The sequence below is a fragment of the Cucurbita maxima genome, unplaced genomic scaffold, assembly GCF_002738345.1.
Source record: "Cucurbita maxima cultivar Rimu unplaced genomic scaffold, Cmax_1.0 Cma_Scf00003, whole genome shotgun sequence".
In the NCBI taxonomy this organism is placed as follows: domain Eukaryota; kingdom Viridiplantae; phylum Streptophyta; class Magnoliopsida; order Cucurbitales; family Cucurbitaceae; genus Cucurbita; species Cucurbita maxima.
In genome coordinates, this window is record NW_019272019.1 from 1,588,357 (window position 1) to 1,605,838 (window position 17,482).

The window sequence follows — 17,482 nt, forward strand, 5'->3', positions numbered from 1 at the left end:
GATACTCGTAAAAGATTTCGTAATACTCGTCTGCTCTCAATCGAGTAACAATTCAATATTTATAGTTGTAGTTGCGCGTCGAAGTTGATGTCATGGAATCATTAAATATCTTGTGGACCTTATCAATATAGAGGGCACATGGGATTTCCAGATAGCTTCAATTTGAATCAATTATTTAGGACCATTGCTTTCTCATGGTCTTCATTGACCAATATCTTTTAGGCAGAATTATCTTGATTGGTACAAAAGATTTGAAAATGTACCCTTCTAATTTGTACTAAAAGGAAAAAGTGAAGCAGTTTGATATATTTTTTTTTTTTTAAAAAAAAAACTTATAAGAAAGGATGGTTTAGGAATAGTTAAGCCTAAGGGTCCGTGCATGTAACGGCTCAAACCCACCGTTAGCAGATATTGTCCTATTTAGGGTTTAGGGTTTAGTCCCTTTCGAGCTTCCCCTCAAGGTTTTAAAAACTTACCCCTTATAAAAGGTGTTTCGTTCTTCTCTCTAACCAAGGTGAGAATCTCACAATCCACCATGAGGCCTACCATCCTCACTGGCACTTATTCCTTTTTCCAATCGATGTGGAACCCCCCCTCCCCCCAAAATCCACCCCATTTGGGGACCAGCGTCCAAACTGGCACATCACCTCGCGTCTACACCCTTAGGGGAAGAGCCTCCTTGCTGGCACATTGTTCAGTGTAATACCATTTGTAACGACCCAAATGAGCTTTCCCTTTCAAGTTTCCTCTTAAGGCTTTAAACCGCATCTGATAGAAAAAGGTTTTCACACCATTACAAATGACATTTCGTTCTCCTCTTGAACCAACGTGCGACTCTTGCCATGCAAGGGAGAGAGAGAGTAGGGTGAATTTTTATTTCATTATACATTCAAAAAATAAAAAATATATATATTAAAAAAATTATAGTTAAATGAATAGATGAAATATGAGCACCTGTCATTCTTGTATATTCCTATAAGAAAGTTGTGATAATTCAAAAGAATCTGATTGACTTTGTTTGTTGTGTAATTCCTACTTTTGAATGTGAATATACAATGAAAAGAATCCTCTTTGAATATAATACCACATCAAAATTTTAAGGGTGAGAATGTTTTGAGTGTATCCCCAATGTCTTATGCCTACGTTAATTATATATTCAAAGCTTATTAATATTATACTATTTCTAATTTTGTCTCAAAAACATAATAACGTGTCACTTCTTCGTATTTTAAGAAGACTCAAATTTTTAAACTACACAGGGATAAACGCCCTAGGTTGATCCTTTCTATGATTGCAAAGCTCCCATAGCTCCCCCATCTGGACTGACTGTCAACGAACAATTGAACAAAGACATGTAGAACGGGTTCCGTACAAAAATACTCAATAATCAGCCTATTTGTAGATTCTCATCACATCCTAAACCAAGTAAGTTACCACATGTTTTCTCTAGGTTCTAGAAAATTTGAGCCTCATTTTATAGGTTATCTAAGCTTTTGGGAAACTTCAAAGTGCCAAGCTGTTTTCTTATTTGTCACAGAGCCTATCGAGGCCTGAAAGTTCATTGGTTCTAGCACCATGGATCTACTAGACAATGTATCTCATCTTTAAGTGAACCAACTCTTCTATTCTCATACTTAGTAAGGTTGCATAGTCATAATAGTGAATGATCGATATTGTGTGTTGAAGCGCAATCTCATCATATTCATTGAGAACGTATGACATCATCTCTTATAAACATCATTTGTGTAAGGTTTGTTGGCGACCCTTGACAAAGGGCCATAATATCATATTGAATCTGGGGGAGTGACTACAAGTACCTGCCAACTAATAAGTTTAGCGGTATAGTTTCTATTCCCTTCTATGCAGATTTACGATAGTGCAACTATGTTCATGAGACCCAAGGTCATTGCAACACTCACTAAGGGAACTCACCTTGAGCTAATGTGAGATCTAACGTCGGCTGAAGAGGAGAACAAAACATTTTTTATAAGGATGTAAATCTAGCAGAGAGGACAATTATTGCCTGCTGTGGGACAATTGTCTAGTAGAGAGGATAATTGTCCCCGCAAGGAAATAGGAATTGATCTTGGCTCTATATAGGGAGGGACACTGCATGGTTGGCTAGTGGAAGGGACATGATTCATGACGTCAATCGTGGGGAGAAAATCAAATGAAAATGTAACGTCGGGTAAGACTCGAAGGTTGGCAAACAGCAACCAAAACCCGATGACCCAAAAAATCGAGCTCGACCAGGTCCAGTAGCCCCCATCCAACTCGATTCCTAATGGCCCATGTATCAGCCTAAGAAATTTTAAGGGTTCCTAGCACACGCCCCAAGATTCGAACTTCTCTTCGTCGACCTCGAAATTGGCAATTGGTGCGCGCCATGTTGCATGCTGAAAAAATGAGAGTTTCGTCTCCGTTTCAATATTGACCTTAATTTTACTTGAGTCAGGACCTACTAGTGAGTTTTCGAAAAATTTGGGACTTCCAACTAGTGTAAAAGCAAATTTTGAAGGGCATGCTTCATCCCTATAAGTAACCACATGGACAATAGACAAGTAATACTTGAAGGAATTGTTAGGACGTGTTAGTATGCGAACATAGTTTACCTTAGGTGGTTAGAATATACATTATTAGGACTTAGAATCAGCAATTTGGATGAAAAGGATACATATGCTACTAAGAAATTGCCCCTAAAATGAGAAATTGAGAAGCATGTCTATCTTAATGTCTTCCGTTATGTTAAAATGGAGGATGAGACTTTGTATTATGTTCTTCAAGTGATTGATGGATGTTATCTCCTCGTTTAGGTTGTTTGATTGCATGCATGATTTATGTTTTATAATTTCCATGCACTAGGCAGTTGATAGGAATACCTACCTAATAAACATGTACAGATGAGTAGAACACATTTTTCATGCTATAACAACAGCCAATACGTACAAAAAAAAAAAAGAAAAAATGGATGATGATGCATCTTGTGTGCTTTAACTTCATAAGAGAACTCAACTAAGAGATTAAGGTGCTATAGCTAGTGAAGAATACATGTTGAATCAGGTTTGCACGCTAGGATTGTGAGCAATCAGAGGTTTAGACCTATGCGCATGCAGAAACTAGTTTAGCTCGAGGAGCTAATCCTAAACGTTATGAAAATGAGAAATGGGGTGTAAACTACCTGAATGCCCCTAAGAACCTTGTAGACCTTCACGACATCTAATTATGATTAAAGTAGCTTATAATAGCCCTTAGACTAGTTGAGTTGTTATTGAGTGTAGAATGGAGACATGGTTGAAGTCATGATTGCTTTAAACTAGGTCTAAATAAGGATTAGGGACTACAGAGGTAGTTAGTTTAAGACAGAGACCCCTATTGAGTGTAGAAATAGGTGAATCCGTAAACCAATCTTTGTTGGACTTGGAACTACATGGGTAAGCATTAAGATGAGAACCTTTATTGAGTGTATGAAGGGGTTAAGGCCGACTCGCAACATTGTAAACCAATCTTGGAAGAGAATAAAGACTACACGGGTAGGTGATTTAGGGTAAACACTTGTATTGAGTTTAGGAAAGTGTCAAGGCTGATGTCGTGACGCCGTAAACCCGTCTTGAAAGGGGACTAAGGACTGCACAAGTAAACGACTCATGATGAATCATTTGGACCTTTAAGACCTACACAAAAGCTTAGAGCACTTGAAAGGAGGTTGTCAAAACTTCCTAGAAACCAAAGGAAAGCGACAGAGGAGATGGAAACAATTAGTGCCTATAAATAGGTTTCTTATCTAGGCATCAATCGAGGTGGAGAGGTCAATAGGAGCTGCTCTATCACAAAGGGGTGTCGAGCATCAATTAATTCTCTATCACAAAGGAGTGTCGGGCATCAATTAATTCTTTTCTTTTTGTTGTGTATGATTGAAATTCACATAAAATAATCCCTATGTTACTCAAAATTATAGCTAATTTATCATTTCCTTCCATGAATCCTATGTGAATCATAAGTAAAAGTGAAAGGAAAGAGAAAAGCACACCGAATCTAGAAACAATAGTATACATAGATACCACTTTCATTTTATTATCTCATTCATGCATCATAAAAGGAAACATAACCCAAATATTAGGCATAGATAGCCTTTATTTTAGTTCCCCATTTGTTCATAGATATGATTCATAGAACCAATTAGTGGATCAGTTCATGAGTAAAGGTACAAACTCTATGAGCTTCCATGTCTTCTCCCATGGCTTATCATATACCATAGCCTCATAATTCCAAGCCAAACCAACGTGGTTTCTGGCTTCAATAATAAGCCGATAATTTGTTCCAGCTACAATTTGGCTCCATCCCCTTATCACACAAATGAATTTCAAATGTTCCCCACTTTGCTGGTTGTGCTCCATTACTGCAAACCTTCCTATCTCTTCCACATATGGGGTGATTTTCTCAATCGGTTTCCATTGACCAACTTCGAGATTTTTCGAACCTTGAATCAAGGCTTCATTTTGCCCCGGAGCAGCTTCGACGTATGAACTCATCTTAACGATTTGATTGATAGTTTTAAAAGACTATGTAGTGATGGTTTGCTCTTGATCGAGTAAGAGTTCAATATTTATAGCTTTATTACACTTAGAAGTTGATATCATGGAATCTAATTCGTAGACTTTATAGATAATAATGTATAGAATTTGATATCATAGAATATTCCGTGGATATCTGAATATAGAAAAAGTATAATTTTCTTCGTTGAGTAGATATCCTCAATTTGATTCATTTATTTTGGTTGAGTAGATATCCTCAATTTGATTCATTTATTTTGGACCATTCCTCTTGCATGATCTTAGTCCTTACCATTTACACCCCTTGGTGAATTATTATGTTGAGTTTTTAGGCAAACCCATAGAAGAGAGAAATCTCACGAACAAGAAAGTAAGGAGTTCCCAAGTAGTATACAAAAAGTTTATAACTTTAGCTTCAAAATATTTAAGTTAGAAATGGTGAGATTACACGTAGATTAGAGATAGAAAAAAAACATTATTTATAAAACTGTAAACGCATTTTAAATTCATGAGGCTGACAGCAATAGGTAATAGTCAAAACGAACGATATCTATTAGTGATAGGCTTGTATTGTTACAAATGGTAAGCCGTTAAGTTGACGATAGTACGTAATGACCCAAAGCGGAAAATATCGGCTAGCTAGGGACCCAAAGAGAACAATATCAACTAGTAGTATATTCCAATTAAGTTGATAAATTCAAAAGAATCTGATTCACTTTCTCTATGGTGTAATTCCTACTTTTGGATGGGAATATTCAATAAAACTAATCCTCTTTGAATTTAATATCACATCCAATTGTAAAGGTGAGAATTTTTTTTTGGTGTATCCCAATTACGTATGCCTACGTTATTTCTTCGATTGAGAAATTAGATGTTTAAATCTTCTATCTTCTCGGGTTGAATTTTAAAAAGACTGAAATGAAATTTTTAATAATTTCGTTATCATTCCAACATTTTCCATTTTGTACTCTAGGATGAGTTTTTATAAATTGTATTATGAACCATATAGTCGATATGGAAATACTCTCTGTGTTTTTATGAATGTGTTGTTACCCCGTTTATGTAGTATTATGGCAAAATGTTGGTTGATTTTTCACATATTCTTTCCTACGTTCTTGAAGTTATCTCGAGCACTTTTATCTTCTACACCTAATTTAAGTTCAGCCTTTAAGGCTTTTGATAAAATCTCAGAAATTCGTAAGTTGGGCTCGGGTGTTACATATACCATCTTCCTTATCAGCTACGGTTTGTCTAACCGAGACTCAAACTTGTAAGGTTTGGAATGAAGCATAGTATGTGATACTATCAAAACTTGTTTAAGGGCTCATCTTGTTATGTGTTTTTGTCTTTGACTATCCTTCTTTGATCCATATAAACACTATAACAAAAAATTTGAGTGGCAGGCATCAGTGAGTCAATATACATCATGCTGACTCATACAATCATGTTAAAACTTGAAGAAAGTCTTTAAATCATCTTCTTGACTAGTATTCTGAAAGGAACTTTAGCTTCTAGGAAAATAAATGTCCATCTCGCTACCTTGATCAATTCCTTATATTCAATGTATCGTCATATGGGTCAATTACTTCCTCTAAACGGCCAAGCTAATGCACTCACTATGGACGTGTGAGGTTCTACCTTAGCAACTCAGATGTCCGTGGCTTGGTCTATCTTAGCCCTATTATATAATTCTATCCATATCTTAAGAACTGACTCATGCTCTTTATTTAAATCACCTCTCGTGTTAAAAAAAATTGTAAATACTTAATTAAATATTAATTAAAACTTTTATACTCCCTTCCAAATGAATGGTTTTCTTCATTTAACTACATTATTGATTTAATCAATTTCACGTATTACTTTTTTCTCGAGCTAAACCTTCTAATCCTTGCTAAAATTTCCAACCATCGACCTCTTGGGCTGATCTCAAAGCTTTATTTGAATTTTTTTTTTCTATAATCATAGTGAATAACCATCCTCAATAAGAGTGAGTTCATCCCACTTTCTTTGTAAGGCTATGGAATGGGACTTGACTGTTGTAAATTGTCATAAGTTTTGATTTGATTTGATTATTTGGATTAAATTTGATTTGGTTATTTGAATTAGATTTAGTTATACCAAATTTAGTTATATATCGAGATTTGGGAGAGTTTTGAGTGTCACATTGTATTTGTTGAGTGACATATTGGTGAGTCTTTGTTGTGTGATAGTGAGGTATTCACTTGTAACACTTTGTTTATTAGTGATTGGTTGCTACCCGTGAATGTAGGGAACTTCTTCTCTCTGAACCACGTAAATATCTTGGAGTCTCTTTGTGTAATTTTGTTCATTGGTGTTGTGAGTACATTTGTTCTACTTTCGGCGCACAACAAGTGGTATCAGATCTAATTAAGATCCGCCAGAAACGCTGCCATTGAAGATCTCAATGGTATCGCTGTGGGCCACACCATGCCAACGAAAGGAGCAGTCTTCGTCCATAACGTCACGGTCATAAATGAAAAAGAAACCCTCTAGTGGCAGATGAAAATGCAATCTCTGCGATAGCTTTTGCAGCTCTTTCTTCAATCTCCCCATGTTATCCGTTGGGTTCACTTCCATGGGTATCTTTGAGTTCCTAAATTTCGGTGCACCATTACTTTCAACTTGTTCTTCGACGACCCACTCGTTGCCACCGTCACAACCGCCGTTGTCGTTGTCATCGACGGCTGCAGCGGCGGCGACGTTGTCATCCCAGGTGCAGCAGTTGAAATCGTAGGCGACTTCCGCAAACAAACCTCAACCTCGGAATTCTCCGACTTCCGCAATCAATTTGATCATTATGTGTATTATCGGTGTCTTGATGATGGATCGTTTATCTATTTGCTCTTATATGTTGATGATATGTTAATTGCTTCAAAGAGACAAGTGGAGATTGATAAGCTAAAAGATCAGCTTTCTAAAACATTTGAAATGAAAGACTTAGGCAACGAAAAGAAAATACTTGGAATGGAGATAGAGCAAGATCAAAAAAAAGGTACAGTCTGGTTGACTCAGTCTCAATATCTACGCAAGGTATTTGACAAGATTTAGTTTAAATAATTTAACCAAACCCGTTGGTACTTCACTTGCTCCTCATTTCAAGCTTAGTGCTTCTATGTGTCCAAGTTCTGACGATGACAAAAGGTATATGGAGAATATTCCTTATACAAATGCTATTGGTGCTTTGATGTATGTTATGGTATGTACTCGACCTGATCTTTCACACGCAGTAAGCATGGTGAGTCGTTATATGCATAATATCCTGGTAAAGAGCATTGGCAGGCTGTCAAATGGATTCTTAGGTACATTCTTGGTACTATTGATATTGGCATTAAGTTTCAAAAACAAGAAATGTTTAATCTTGACAACCTTGTAGTTGGTATTATGCTGGTGATTTGGATAAGCGATAATCTACTACGGGTTATTTATTTACTATGGTTGGTGGACCTGTTTGTTGGCGTTCAAAATTGCAGTCTACTGTTGCATTGTCTACCACCGAAGCAGATTATATGGTAGTAACGGAAGCTTTTAGAGAAGCTATTTGGATGCATGGTTTGATCAATGACTTGGGTATTTTGCAGAAACATATAGATGTGTTTTGTGATAGCAATGAGTGCTATTTGTTTGTCAAAAAAATCAAGTCCATCGTGCTCGTACTAAACATATTGATATCCGTTTTCATTTTATTCGAGAAATTATTAGTGAAGGGGACTTTCGTTTATTAAAAATTGGAACTGCTATTAACCCTGCTAATATGTTGACAAAGATGATCGCTCGTGAAGAGTTCTAGCATTGTTTGGATTTCATCAACGTGGGAAGAAAGGAGTAGTGCGTTGTTGTGGTAGCAACCAACTCAATTATCAACTTGGAGATCTTATGACAAGGTAGAGATTGGTGTAAATTGTCATAAGTTTTGATTTGATTTGGTTATTTGGATTAGATTAGATTTGGTTATTTGAATTAGATTTAATTTGGTTATTTTAATTAGATTTAGTCAGTTATATATCGAGATTTGGGAGAGTTTTAGGTGTCACATTGTATTTGTTGAGTGATATATTGGTGAAAGTCTTTGTAGTGTGATAGTGAGGTATTCACTTGTAACACTTTGTTTATTAGTGATTGGTTGCTACCAGTAGATGGAGAGGAATTTCTTCTCTCCGAACCAAGTAAATATCTTGATGTCTCTTTGTGTAATTTCATTTATTGGTGTTGTGAGTACATTTGTTCCGCTTTTGACGCACATCATTGACAAAACTCCTTCAAACTACTACTTCATAAACATGATAATTAGGTTGGCATATGAAAGGCAACAAACTACTTTGAGAAGTTTTTAGTAAACAAAATGAAACCTTAACGAAGGTAAAATCCTTATAACATTATGATATAGTCAACAAAGTCCATTAAAAACTTACTCGGGGTCAGTCATACTAACGAAGAGTAGCTTCAATATATGTTGTCTAAGCCAACTTCTTGCGTGCTTAAATCCATATCGTGTCATTAGAACACAAATATATGTTAGCCAAGCACTCTTAAGCCAACTTCTTCCATTCTAATTCGTCATATGTGATGTACCATTGATCAATAGGAGCTACAATGCACTCATCTTCTGACCGAAATATAACATGCTTCTCAGATTCACTACATGAAATTGCTTCATCACCTTCAATTGTCTTAAATCGAAGACTTCACTTTTCCAGCAAATTCACATAAATATTTTATCTTCACCAAGCATGTCCTTCCCACTCGGACTTTATAACTGAAACAATCCAGCACCTCATGGTCTCGACATTCCATTGATTCCATTGCAACCTGGTCACTTGTGAGTATAAGTAATGACTTTAAATTCTTTTTAAGTCTTTCTTAGTCATTTTATTCTCAATATCCCTCTCATTTAGACGTGGTCTCGATTGAAAGGCCAAATATACACAAATTAAATTTTAATAAATTTTGAACTAAACTTGTAATTAATTATTTGAATCCATTCATATAGCGATAAAGTTGGCTTATTATGAACGAAAGAGAGAAGAGCAAGATTAGGTTAAACATAGATAGGTTTTATTTAATAGTGCCATTATTGATAATAGGTAAGGATAGTAAAGCACCATACATATCATTGTTTAATACATAATTAAGAATTAATCTTCCCTCATTTATGTTTAAGGAGAGGCTTAAAGGATATGAGGGTCCATGATTGCTTCCATGGTACATCCCACACGATAGCCTCGTAGAAATAAATCCCATTATCGCCCTCTTTTGTTGCCCTTATCACAAGGCGGTAGTTAATTCCAGATACAACTTGAGTCCAACCATCATCCACACGTGAGAAAATCAAGTGTTCCCCACTTTGGTTGTTGTGCTCCATCACTGCAAACCTTCCCCTCTCTTGCACTTGTGGGTCATTCATATCCTTAATGTGAGTCCACCCACCACATATCATATTTTCTCCGTTTGCGATCAGGCCATCGTTCTGGGACGCAGCTGCAACAGAACTCATCGTAACTTTTGATAGATGGTTTTGAAAAGATTTCTAATCGTGGTATGCTCCCGATCTTGTCAAACCTCGAAATTTATACTTGTGATATGAATTTGATAGCGTCGAATCTAATTCTTTGATTTAAAGATATCAACACAGAATCTTAATAGAATATCTTGTAGATAGGATAGCTATGAATCTAATTCCTGTAATTAAGACACATCATAGAATCTCTTGTGGACAAACCATACTATTTTCCTGAATGGGGTAGACACGAGGCGATGTGCCAGTAAGGACACTGGCTCCATGATGGTAGGTTGCTCTTGTTGTGCATAACCTTGCGTAGCTAGCTTAGTCTATATTAGTGATAGTAGGTGTCCAAAGTTGAGATGTTACCTCAAAGAAGTTTGTATTAGGTGGGAACAACATGGTGAGTGCTAGCTTACTCGTCATCCATGGGAGGTTAACTGGTGAACTCATTCCACAAGCCATGTAGTTGTCAAAGATTGGGGACCAACTCCTCAATAGGTACCGAACTCCACTGGCTACTCGCATGATCAACGCCCACCCACAAGATGGATCCTCTGTAATACTGGGTAACAACTAGCTACTCGCATAATCAACATCCAACTACGAATTCGCCATGTAGGATAATCTAACAAACCATCGAGTCACATGTCTCTAACCAACCTCACACCTAACTCAACAATACCGTACTAGAGTGGAAAGGGAAGTGGAAGCTCTAAAGACCCTGTACTAGTTGCTATCAACCTAGAACCCAAGCTTTGTCTTTCTAGGGTTGTTGTGGTGGTTTTCTAGGTCTCTAGAGGGCTTAGCGGTCTTGATATGGATTCACGTCTTTAGGTTTCTCAGTTCTGACTCCTCAAGTCTAGATCAGTGAAGAGCACTAGAGGCATTCCATCATCGAATAGCCCAAGCTCACCGCTAGCATATGTTGTTCTTTTTGGGCTTTTCCTTTCAGATTTCCCCTCAAAATTTTTAAAATGCATCTGCTAAAGAGAAGTTTTCACATCCTTAAAGGAAAAGTTTTCACATCCTTATAAAAAATGTTTTGTTCTCTTCCTTAACCGATGTGGAATCTCATAGTGTTTGTTTCCATGTAAAAGACTAGGGAAGTGAGATTCGTCTTTCATGGTCGTATGAGTTTTAATCATAAGATATAAAGGAATATTGGTCCCCAACTTATTGAATATTGGTCCCCAATTTATTGAATTAGATTCATAGCCATCCTATCTACTAGCCACGAAATACCACTCCTTTTGTTCATTGAGGAGGTCCACAAGATATTCTATTAAGATTCAGTGTTGATATCTTTAAATCAAAGAATTAGATTCGACGCTATCAAATTCATATCACAAGTATAAATTCCGAGCTTTGACAAGATCGAGAGCATACCACGATTAGAAATCTTTTCGAAACCATCTATCAAAAGTTACGATGAGTTCTGTTGCAGCTGCGTCCCAAAGCGATGGCCTGATCGCAAACGGAGAAAATATGATATGTGGTGGGTGGACTCACATTAAGGATATGAATGACCCACAAGTGCAAGAGAGGGGAAGGTTTGCAGTGATGGAGCACAACAACCAAAGTGGGGAACACTTGATTTTCTCACGTGTGGATGATGGTTGGACTCAAGTTGTATCTGGAATTAACTACCGCCTTGTGATAAGGGCAACAAAAGAGGGCGATAATGGGATTTATTTCTACGAGGCTATCGTGTGGGATGTACCATGGGAGCAATCCTGGACCCTCATATCCTTTAAGCCTCTCCTTAAACATAAATGAGGGAAGATTAATTCTTAATTATGTATTAAACAATGATATGTATGGTGCTTTACTATCCTTACCTATTATCAATAATGGCACTATTAAATAAAACCTATCTATGTTTAACCTAATCTCTCTTCTCTCTCACTTTTCTTTAGAACAAGCAATTTAATGAACTTTAAATTTTATATCTAATAAAATCTTTAGGGAATGATCATGAGTTTATAAGTACGGAATACATTTTATTGGTACGAAGTCTTTTGGGGAAGCCCATAACAAAGCCACGAGAGCTTATACTCAAAGTGGACAATATCATACGCCTCGATTGTTGGGAGTGAGGAGATAATTGTAAATTCAAATTGTTACTTCATTTTAAGATGAAAGAGCATGTAACAAAAATTATGTTATAAGCTTTCCTCGCGAGTTCAAAGCTTTACTAGGAGGAAGAAGAAATCGAAGTTTTAGGAGAGAACCACCTCTTATGGTCTAAATTCTAGAGTCTCAATACTCTCCCTATACAACTTATGGTAGAAGAACTTAACCTTTGTAGCGGTATTCGGTGTCTAATGATGAAGCACTACCTCATATAACTCTGTACCAAGGTGGAAAACATCATAGTGAGCGTTAGCCTACTTGTCATCCATGGAAAATTTAGCTGGCGGACCCGTCCTACAGGCTATGCAGTCACCTAAGGATTAGGGGTGCTACCCCCAAGTACAAGCTCGCTCGAACACGTCAGCCATGTGGTCAACATCCTCTCATAGGACGGATCCACCATATAGGTAACCTTCAGCCTACCTGGGTGATCAACGTCATACTATAGCACAGATCTACCATGCGGAGTAGTCGGTCTACCACTGAGTAATACGATCCTAACCAGCGTCATGCCTAGCTCGACATACCGTACTGAAGTAGAAAGGGAAGTGGAAGGTTTTCGAACACTATACAAACTCCTGTCAACTAAGAAACCTTTTTCCGTTGTCCTAAGATTATTCCACTAGGTGATAAGGCCTTTGGTTTCTATAATCACTCATTCATGGCTTCCACGGTGGAGTAGTCTAGGGTTAAAAGGGTCTCACCATCTAGTTTTTCCTCACGGTACCACTGAACACAACATTTGGAAGGTCCCCTATCTCAACCTAACCCAGTTACTACAAAAGTACACCCTAGACTTAAGTCAAACGCTACTGCTTATTGTTCACAAAATAAGTTCACACAATCAATCCATATGAGTTTATGTACATTTAACTACGTATGTAGTCATAAATTCAACAAGGTGATAACATCCATCAATCACTCGGAGCTCAGATATATAATACTCCATCGGTCAACATAGCATGATTAAATATAAGTAATAGTAGAGCATTCTAGTTAAGCATACAGAAATCCAAACATGAAATTCCATCAAGCAAGTTCATCACACATACGATTAACTTCTTAAGTACAAGGTATTTCGGATCTAGCCATCTAGGAATAATATTCCCTAGAATGAACTCAACAAGCGCACCCTCGAGGTATTACTTCCTAATTCCATGTGGTTACTTACAGGTTTGTCGAGTGTCTCCTCGAGCTCTATCTATAAACGTGGAGATGTCTAGAAATTACGAATTACCTCTGCAGATACTTAATTCACTGTAAAATAGAATTAGCATTGAAACTGAGACGAAACACTGATAATCGGGCATCAAACGATGAGAATGAGTATTTTTTACATGCACTCCACACGTAGGTTACACACGCGGGCAGCGTGGCAGCACATGAGCAGGGCGCTTTTTGATCTCTGACAAACGTAAACTTGCCCTTTGAATTTTGTGGATGCGACACGTCGGGTCTCTTCACGGGCACGTGGGTCGCAGTCACGAGTCGGTTTCGATTTGGATCGTCGATCACAATAGCTTGTGAGCGCGGCGTATCAATGTTCAGCGTCAGACACATTTCCAGACGCGTCTCCCCTCTCTCCGGTGGCCGCGTGTGTTTGTCTGATTGCCTGTATTCAATTATTTTCTACATTTTCGATGAGATTCATGTTTCCGACCCATTTACTACTTTGGATTTTTCTATCTTCAAGTTTGTAACTCTAATCGACTCGCTTTCTTAACGAAAGTTCAAAGACATCAAGTCCACCTTTGGTCCTTAATAAATGAGTTCAAAATTGATAAAAAAAAAAATTAGGTTGATGCTTCTCGGTTTTGATTTCCGACGCAATTTTTGTTTTCAACACGAAACTTACAGTAATCCTTCCCTAGATTAGCTTAATCGAGTATAAATAACTCAATAAACCAAAAATTCTCAAATCTAAGGTGAAATCTCGAAAGGAAATGACCGTCGACTTACGTCGCATTCGTGCCCATTTCTTGACGGAATCGAACCATCCAAAACCTCAGCTCCTCTTCTCTCCCCATTTTTCTTTTTCTTTTCTTGTCCTTGCAGGTCAATCCATACCCTCAAAGTTGGTGTGCGGGGTGCAAAATTACCTTTTTGCCCTAGTTGAATTTGACTTGAACGTTCCATTTAATTGAACATTTTTTTAATTTTTTCAAAACTCCTTAAAGTGTCCCAAGCATTTATTATTTTAAGGTGTCAAAAATCACGCTCTAAGACCTCTAATAAAATCTACGAATCCTTAAAAGTTAGAAGAAAATTTATTATTTTAAACCGCCCGTTTATACCTGTTGGGCTGACACTAGTACATATACTTGGATTTTAAAATATTTTTATTTTACCATCTCGTTTTGAGCTTAGTTTCCACTTGATCCTTACGTTTTAATATTTTACTCTCGAATGTTTTTAGTCCTATGTATTAATTTTCTATTAGTGAACTTGATGGTTTGTTTACCGTGAAAGAGCAAGAACCAAACACTAACCTTCCTCTTTTTCTTACTTCATGTTCCTTGACCTTTCTCTTTTTTTTAATTCTTTAGATTACTCTCGATAAACAATGATTTGATTACGAGAATATTCTTTATTTCATTGCTGAGCTCTGGAACCGTACTCAATTAGTTCAATAATTGTCCTCGTTCAAAACAAGAGTTTAAATTTTGAACTCTTATTCGAATAATAGACGACAATTAAAAAGCTTTATCGAGAGCATTCCGTCAAATCTTTTATACCTCTCACACGCTTTTCTCAACTCTCAAACGAGAGAATATTGAAGGAAAAAAAACGTAAGTAAACTAGAGTTAACATGTTCAAACTTCGAGTGTTTCTTACTTAAATATTTCGAAATCGAAGGTATAGACTCCTTTTTATTATTTGGAATTCATTATTTTTCTATTCCTTTCAAATATTGAAATCTAGCACATTGATTCATGAATATCTAATTGTTAGTACTAAATTATTTTTTAGGTAATTTATACTCACGACTAAGACAACACGTTTAAAAAAATATTAGAGACTAAAATTGTGTTTTCTCTCAAGGTTTTTAAAATGCGTTTGTTAGGGAGAGATTTCCACACCCTTGTAAAGAATATGTTCCCCTCTTCAATTGATGTAAGAGATATCACAATCCTACCCCCCTCGAGACCCAGTGTCCCCGTTGATACATTGTCCGGTGTCCACACCCTTTCAATGCTCAGCGTCCTTAAGGGTTCAGCATCCTCATTGGCACAATGTCTGGTGTCCATGCCCTTTCGAACCTCAACATCTTCACTGACACACCGATCGTGTGTCTAACTCTATTACTATTTGTAATAGCCCAAGTCAACCACTAGCAGATATTGTCCTTTTCGGACTTTTCCTTTTTTACTTTCCCTCAATGTTTTTAAAACACGTCGGCTAGGAAAAGGTTTTCACACTTTTATCAAAAATGTTTTGTTCCTCTCAACTGAGATGAGATCTCAAAAAAACGACATCATCCTTTCTACGGAGGTAAATCTTTGTCGGCTAGACAACACCAGAGAATTTTATCCCAAAGACATTGGTCAATTTAGACAAAGTAGATGTAATGGTCCCAAATAATTGAATCAAATTAGAAGCTGTCAATTCAAAGAATTCCATAATTGATATCTATAAAGTCTATAAATTAGATTCCATGATATCAACTTCCAGGTGAAACTCCAGCTATATATATCAAACTCTTAACTCGATCGAGAGCAAACCATCATTACAAAGTCTTTTCAAATTATCAATCAAACGTTACGATGAGTTCACACGTGGAGGCTGCTCCTGGACAAAATGAAGCCATGTTCCAAGACAAGAAGGGTATTGAAGTTGGTCAATGGAAACCAATTGAGGATATCAAGGACCCATATGTGCAGGAGATGGGAAGGTTTGCAGTGATGGAGCACGATGATATGCGAACAGGGGAAAATCTGAAGTTCATTTGTGTGCAAAGTGGCGAGAAACAAGTGGTGGAAGGAATGAATTATCGCCTTCTTATTAAAGCAAGTAACCACTTGGGTATCTCTTCGCTTTATATGGCTGTTGTATATGATAAGCCATGGGAGAAGACATGGAAGCTCATAGAGTTTGTACCTTTACTCATGAACTGATCCACTAATTGGTTCTATGAATCATATCTATGAACAAATGGGGAACTAAAATAAAGGCTATCTATGCCTAATATTTGGGTTATGTTTCCTTTTATGATATATAAATGAGATAATAAAATAAAAGTGGTATCTATGTATACTATTGTCTCTAGATTTGGTGTGCTTTTTTCTTTCCTTTCACTTTGACTTATGATTCACCACACAATTTTGATTTACTCAAACTACTCCATTGAGATTCAATTATACAAAGGAAGGAAATGATATATTAGCTATAATTTTGACAAATATAGGGACTATTTTACATGAGATTCAACATTGGTTGGGGTGGAGAACGAATCATCCTTGATAAGTGTGTAAACCTCTCCCTAGCACAAGCATTTTAAATTTTTGAGGAGAAACTTGGAAGGGAAAGCCTAGAGAGGATAATATCTGCTAATGATGGGCTTACGCTATTAAAAAAATAGTATTAGAGCCAAACATTGGACGATGTGCTAGCGAGGAGACTGAGTCCACATCGATTGGAGAAGGGAACGAATGCGAGCGAGAACGATGGGTCACGAAGGGTGTGGATTGTGAGATCTCATATCAATTGAGAAAGAGAACGAAACATTCCTGGATGTGGACACCTTATAAGGATGTGGAAACCTTATTAGAGTGTGGAAACCTCTCCCTCATGGTTGACCGCAATACATAATGGACCGAAAGAAATACTATGTGAGCTTATAAACTTGACTTAGTAGAATAAGTCACTAACTTATTGAGTAACTACAGGAGAATTATTAGTAGACTTAGTGGAATTGTGGACTAAGTTTTATGTTTTAAGTAGGAAGATAGGTAGTAATTTTTAGCTTGATGAGAAAGTTTAGGAAATAAAATAGTGCTTTCTCCACTCTAGTGTTCCTTTGTTCCAAACCGTTCTCTCCTCTCACATTTTTCCGTCTCTTGTACTTGTTTCGACATAATTTCGATCGTGGGTCAAATCCAACATTTGGTATCAGAGCTTTCATGATGTCGAAACAAATGTCGTCACCATCCAAAGTCATTAAAGGAGAAGTGACAATGATGAAGAGCGGAAAGGAGGGAAGTGTAACGCTCCAGTACCCGTTACCCACGAAGAGTAACTACGCAGTATGGTCGATCAAGATGTGTGTCAACTGACAGGC

At 37.1% G+C, this 17,482-nt stretch overlaps 3 protein-coding genes across 3 annotated transcripts; 2 read left to right on the forward strand and 1 right to left on the reverse strand.

Annotated features, from left to right (window-relative positions):
- Nucleotides 1-4,184: 4,184 nt before the first annotated feature.
- LOC111475753 (cysteine proteinase inhibitor 1-like) lies at nt 4,185-4,529 on the reverse strand. Its single transcript, XM_023119942.1, has one exon. It carries the CDS (start codon nt 4,527-4,529, stop codon nt 4,185-4,187), a length of 345 nt encoding a protein of 114 aa, XP_022975710.1.
- A 6,970-nt stretch (nt 4,530-11,499) lies between these two features.
- On the forward strand, nt 11,500-11,847 carry LOC111475768 (cysteine proteinase inhibitor 1-like). Its single transcript, XM_023119947.1, has one exon. It carries the CDS (start codon nt 11,500-11,502, stop codon nt 11,845-11,847), a length of 348 nt encoding a protein of 115 aa, XP_022975715.1.
- A 4,121-nt stretch (nt 11,848-15,968) lies between these two features.
- Nucleotides 15,969-16,319, forward strand: LOC111475783 (cysteine proteinase inhibitor 8-like). The gene has a single exon (XM_023119949.1). It carries the CDS (start codon nt 15,969-15,971, stop codon nt 16,317-16,319), a length of 351 nt encoding a protein of 116 aa, XP_022975717.1.
- The last annotated feature ends 1,163 nt before the right edge of the window (nt 16,320-17,482 follow it).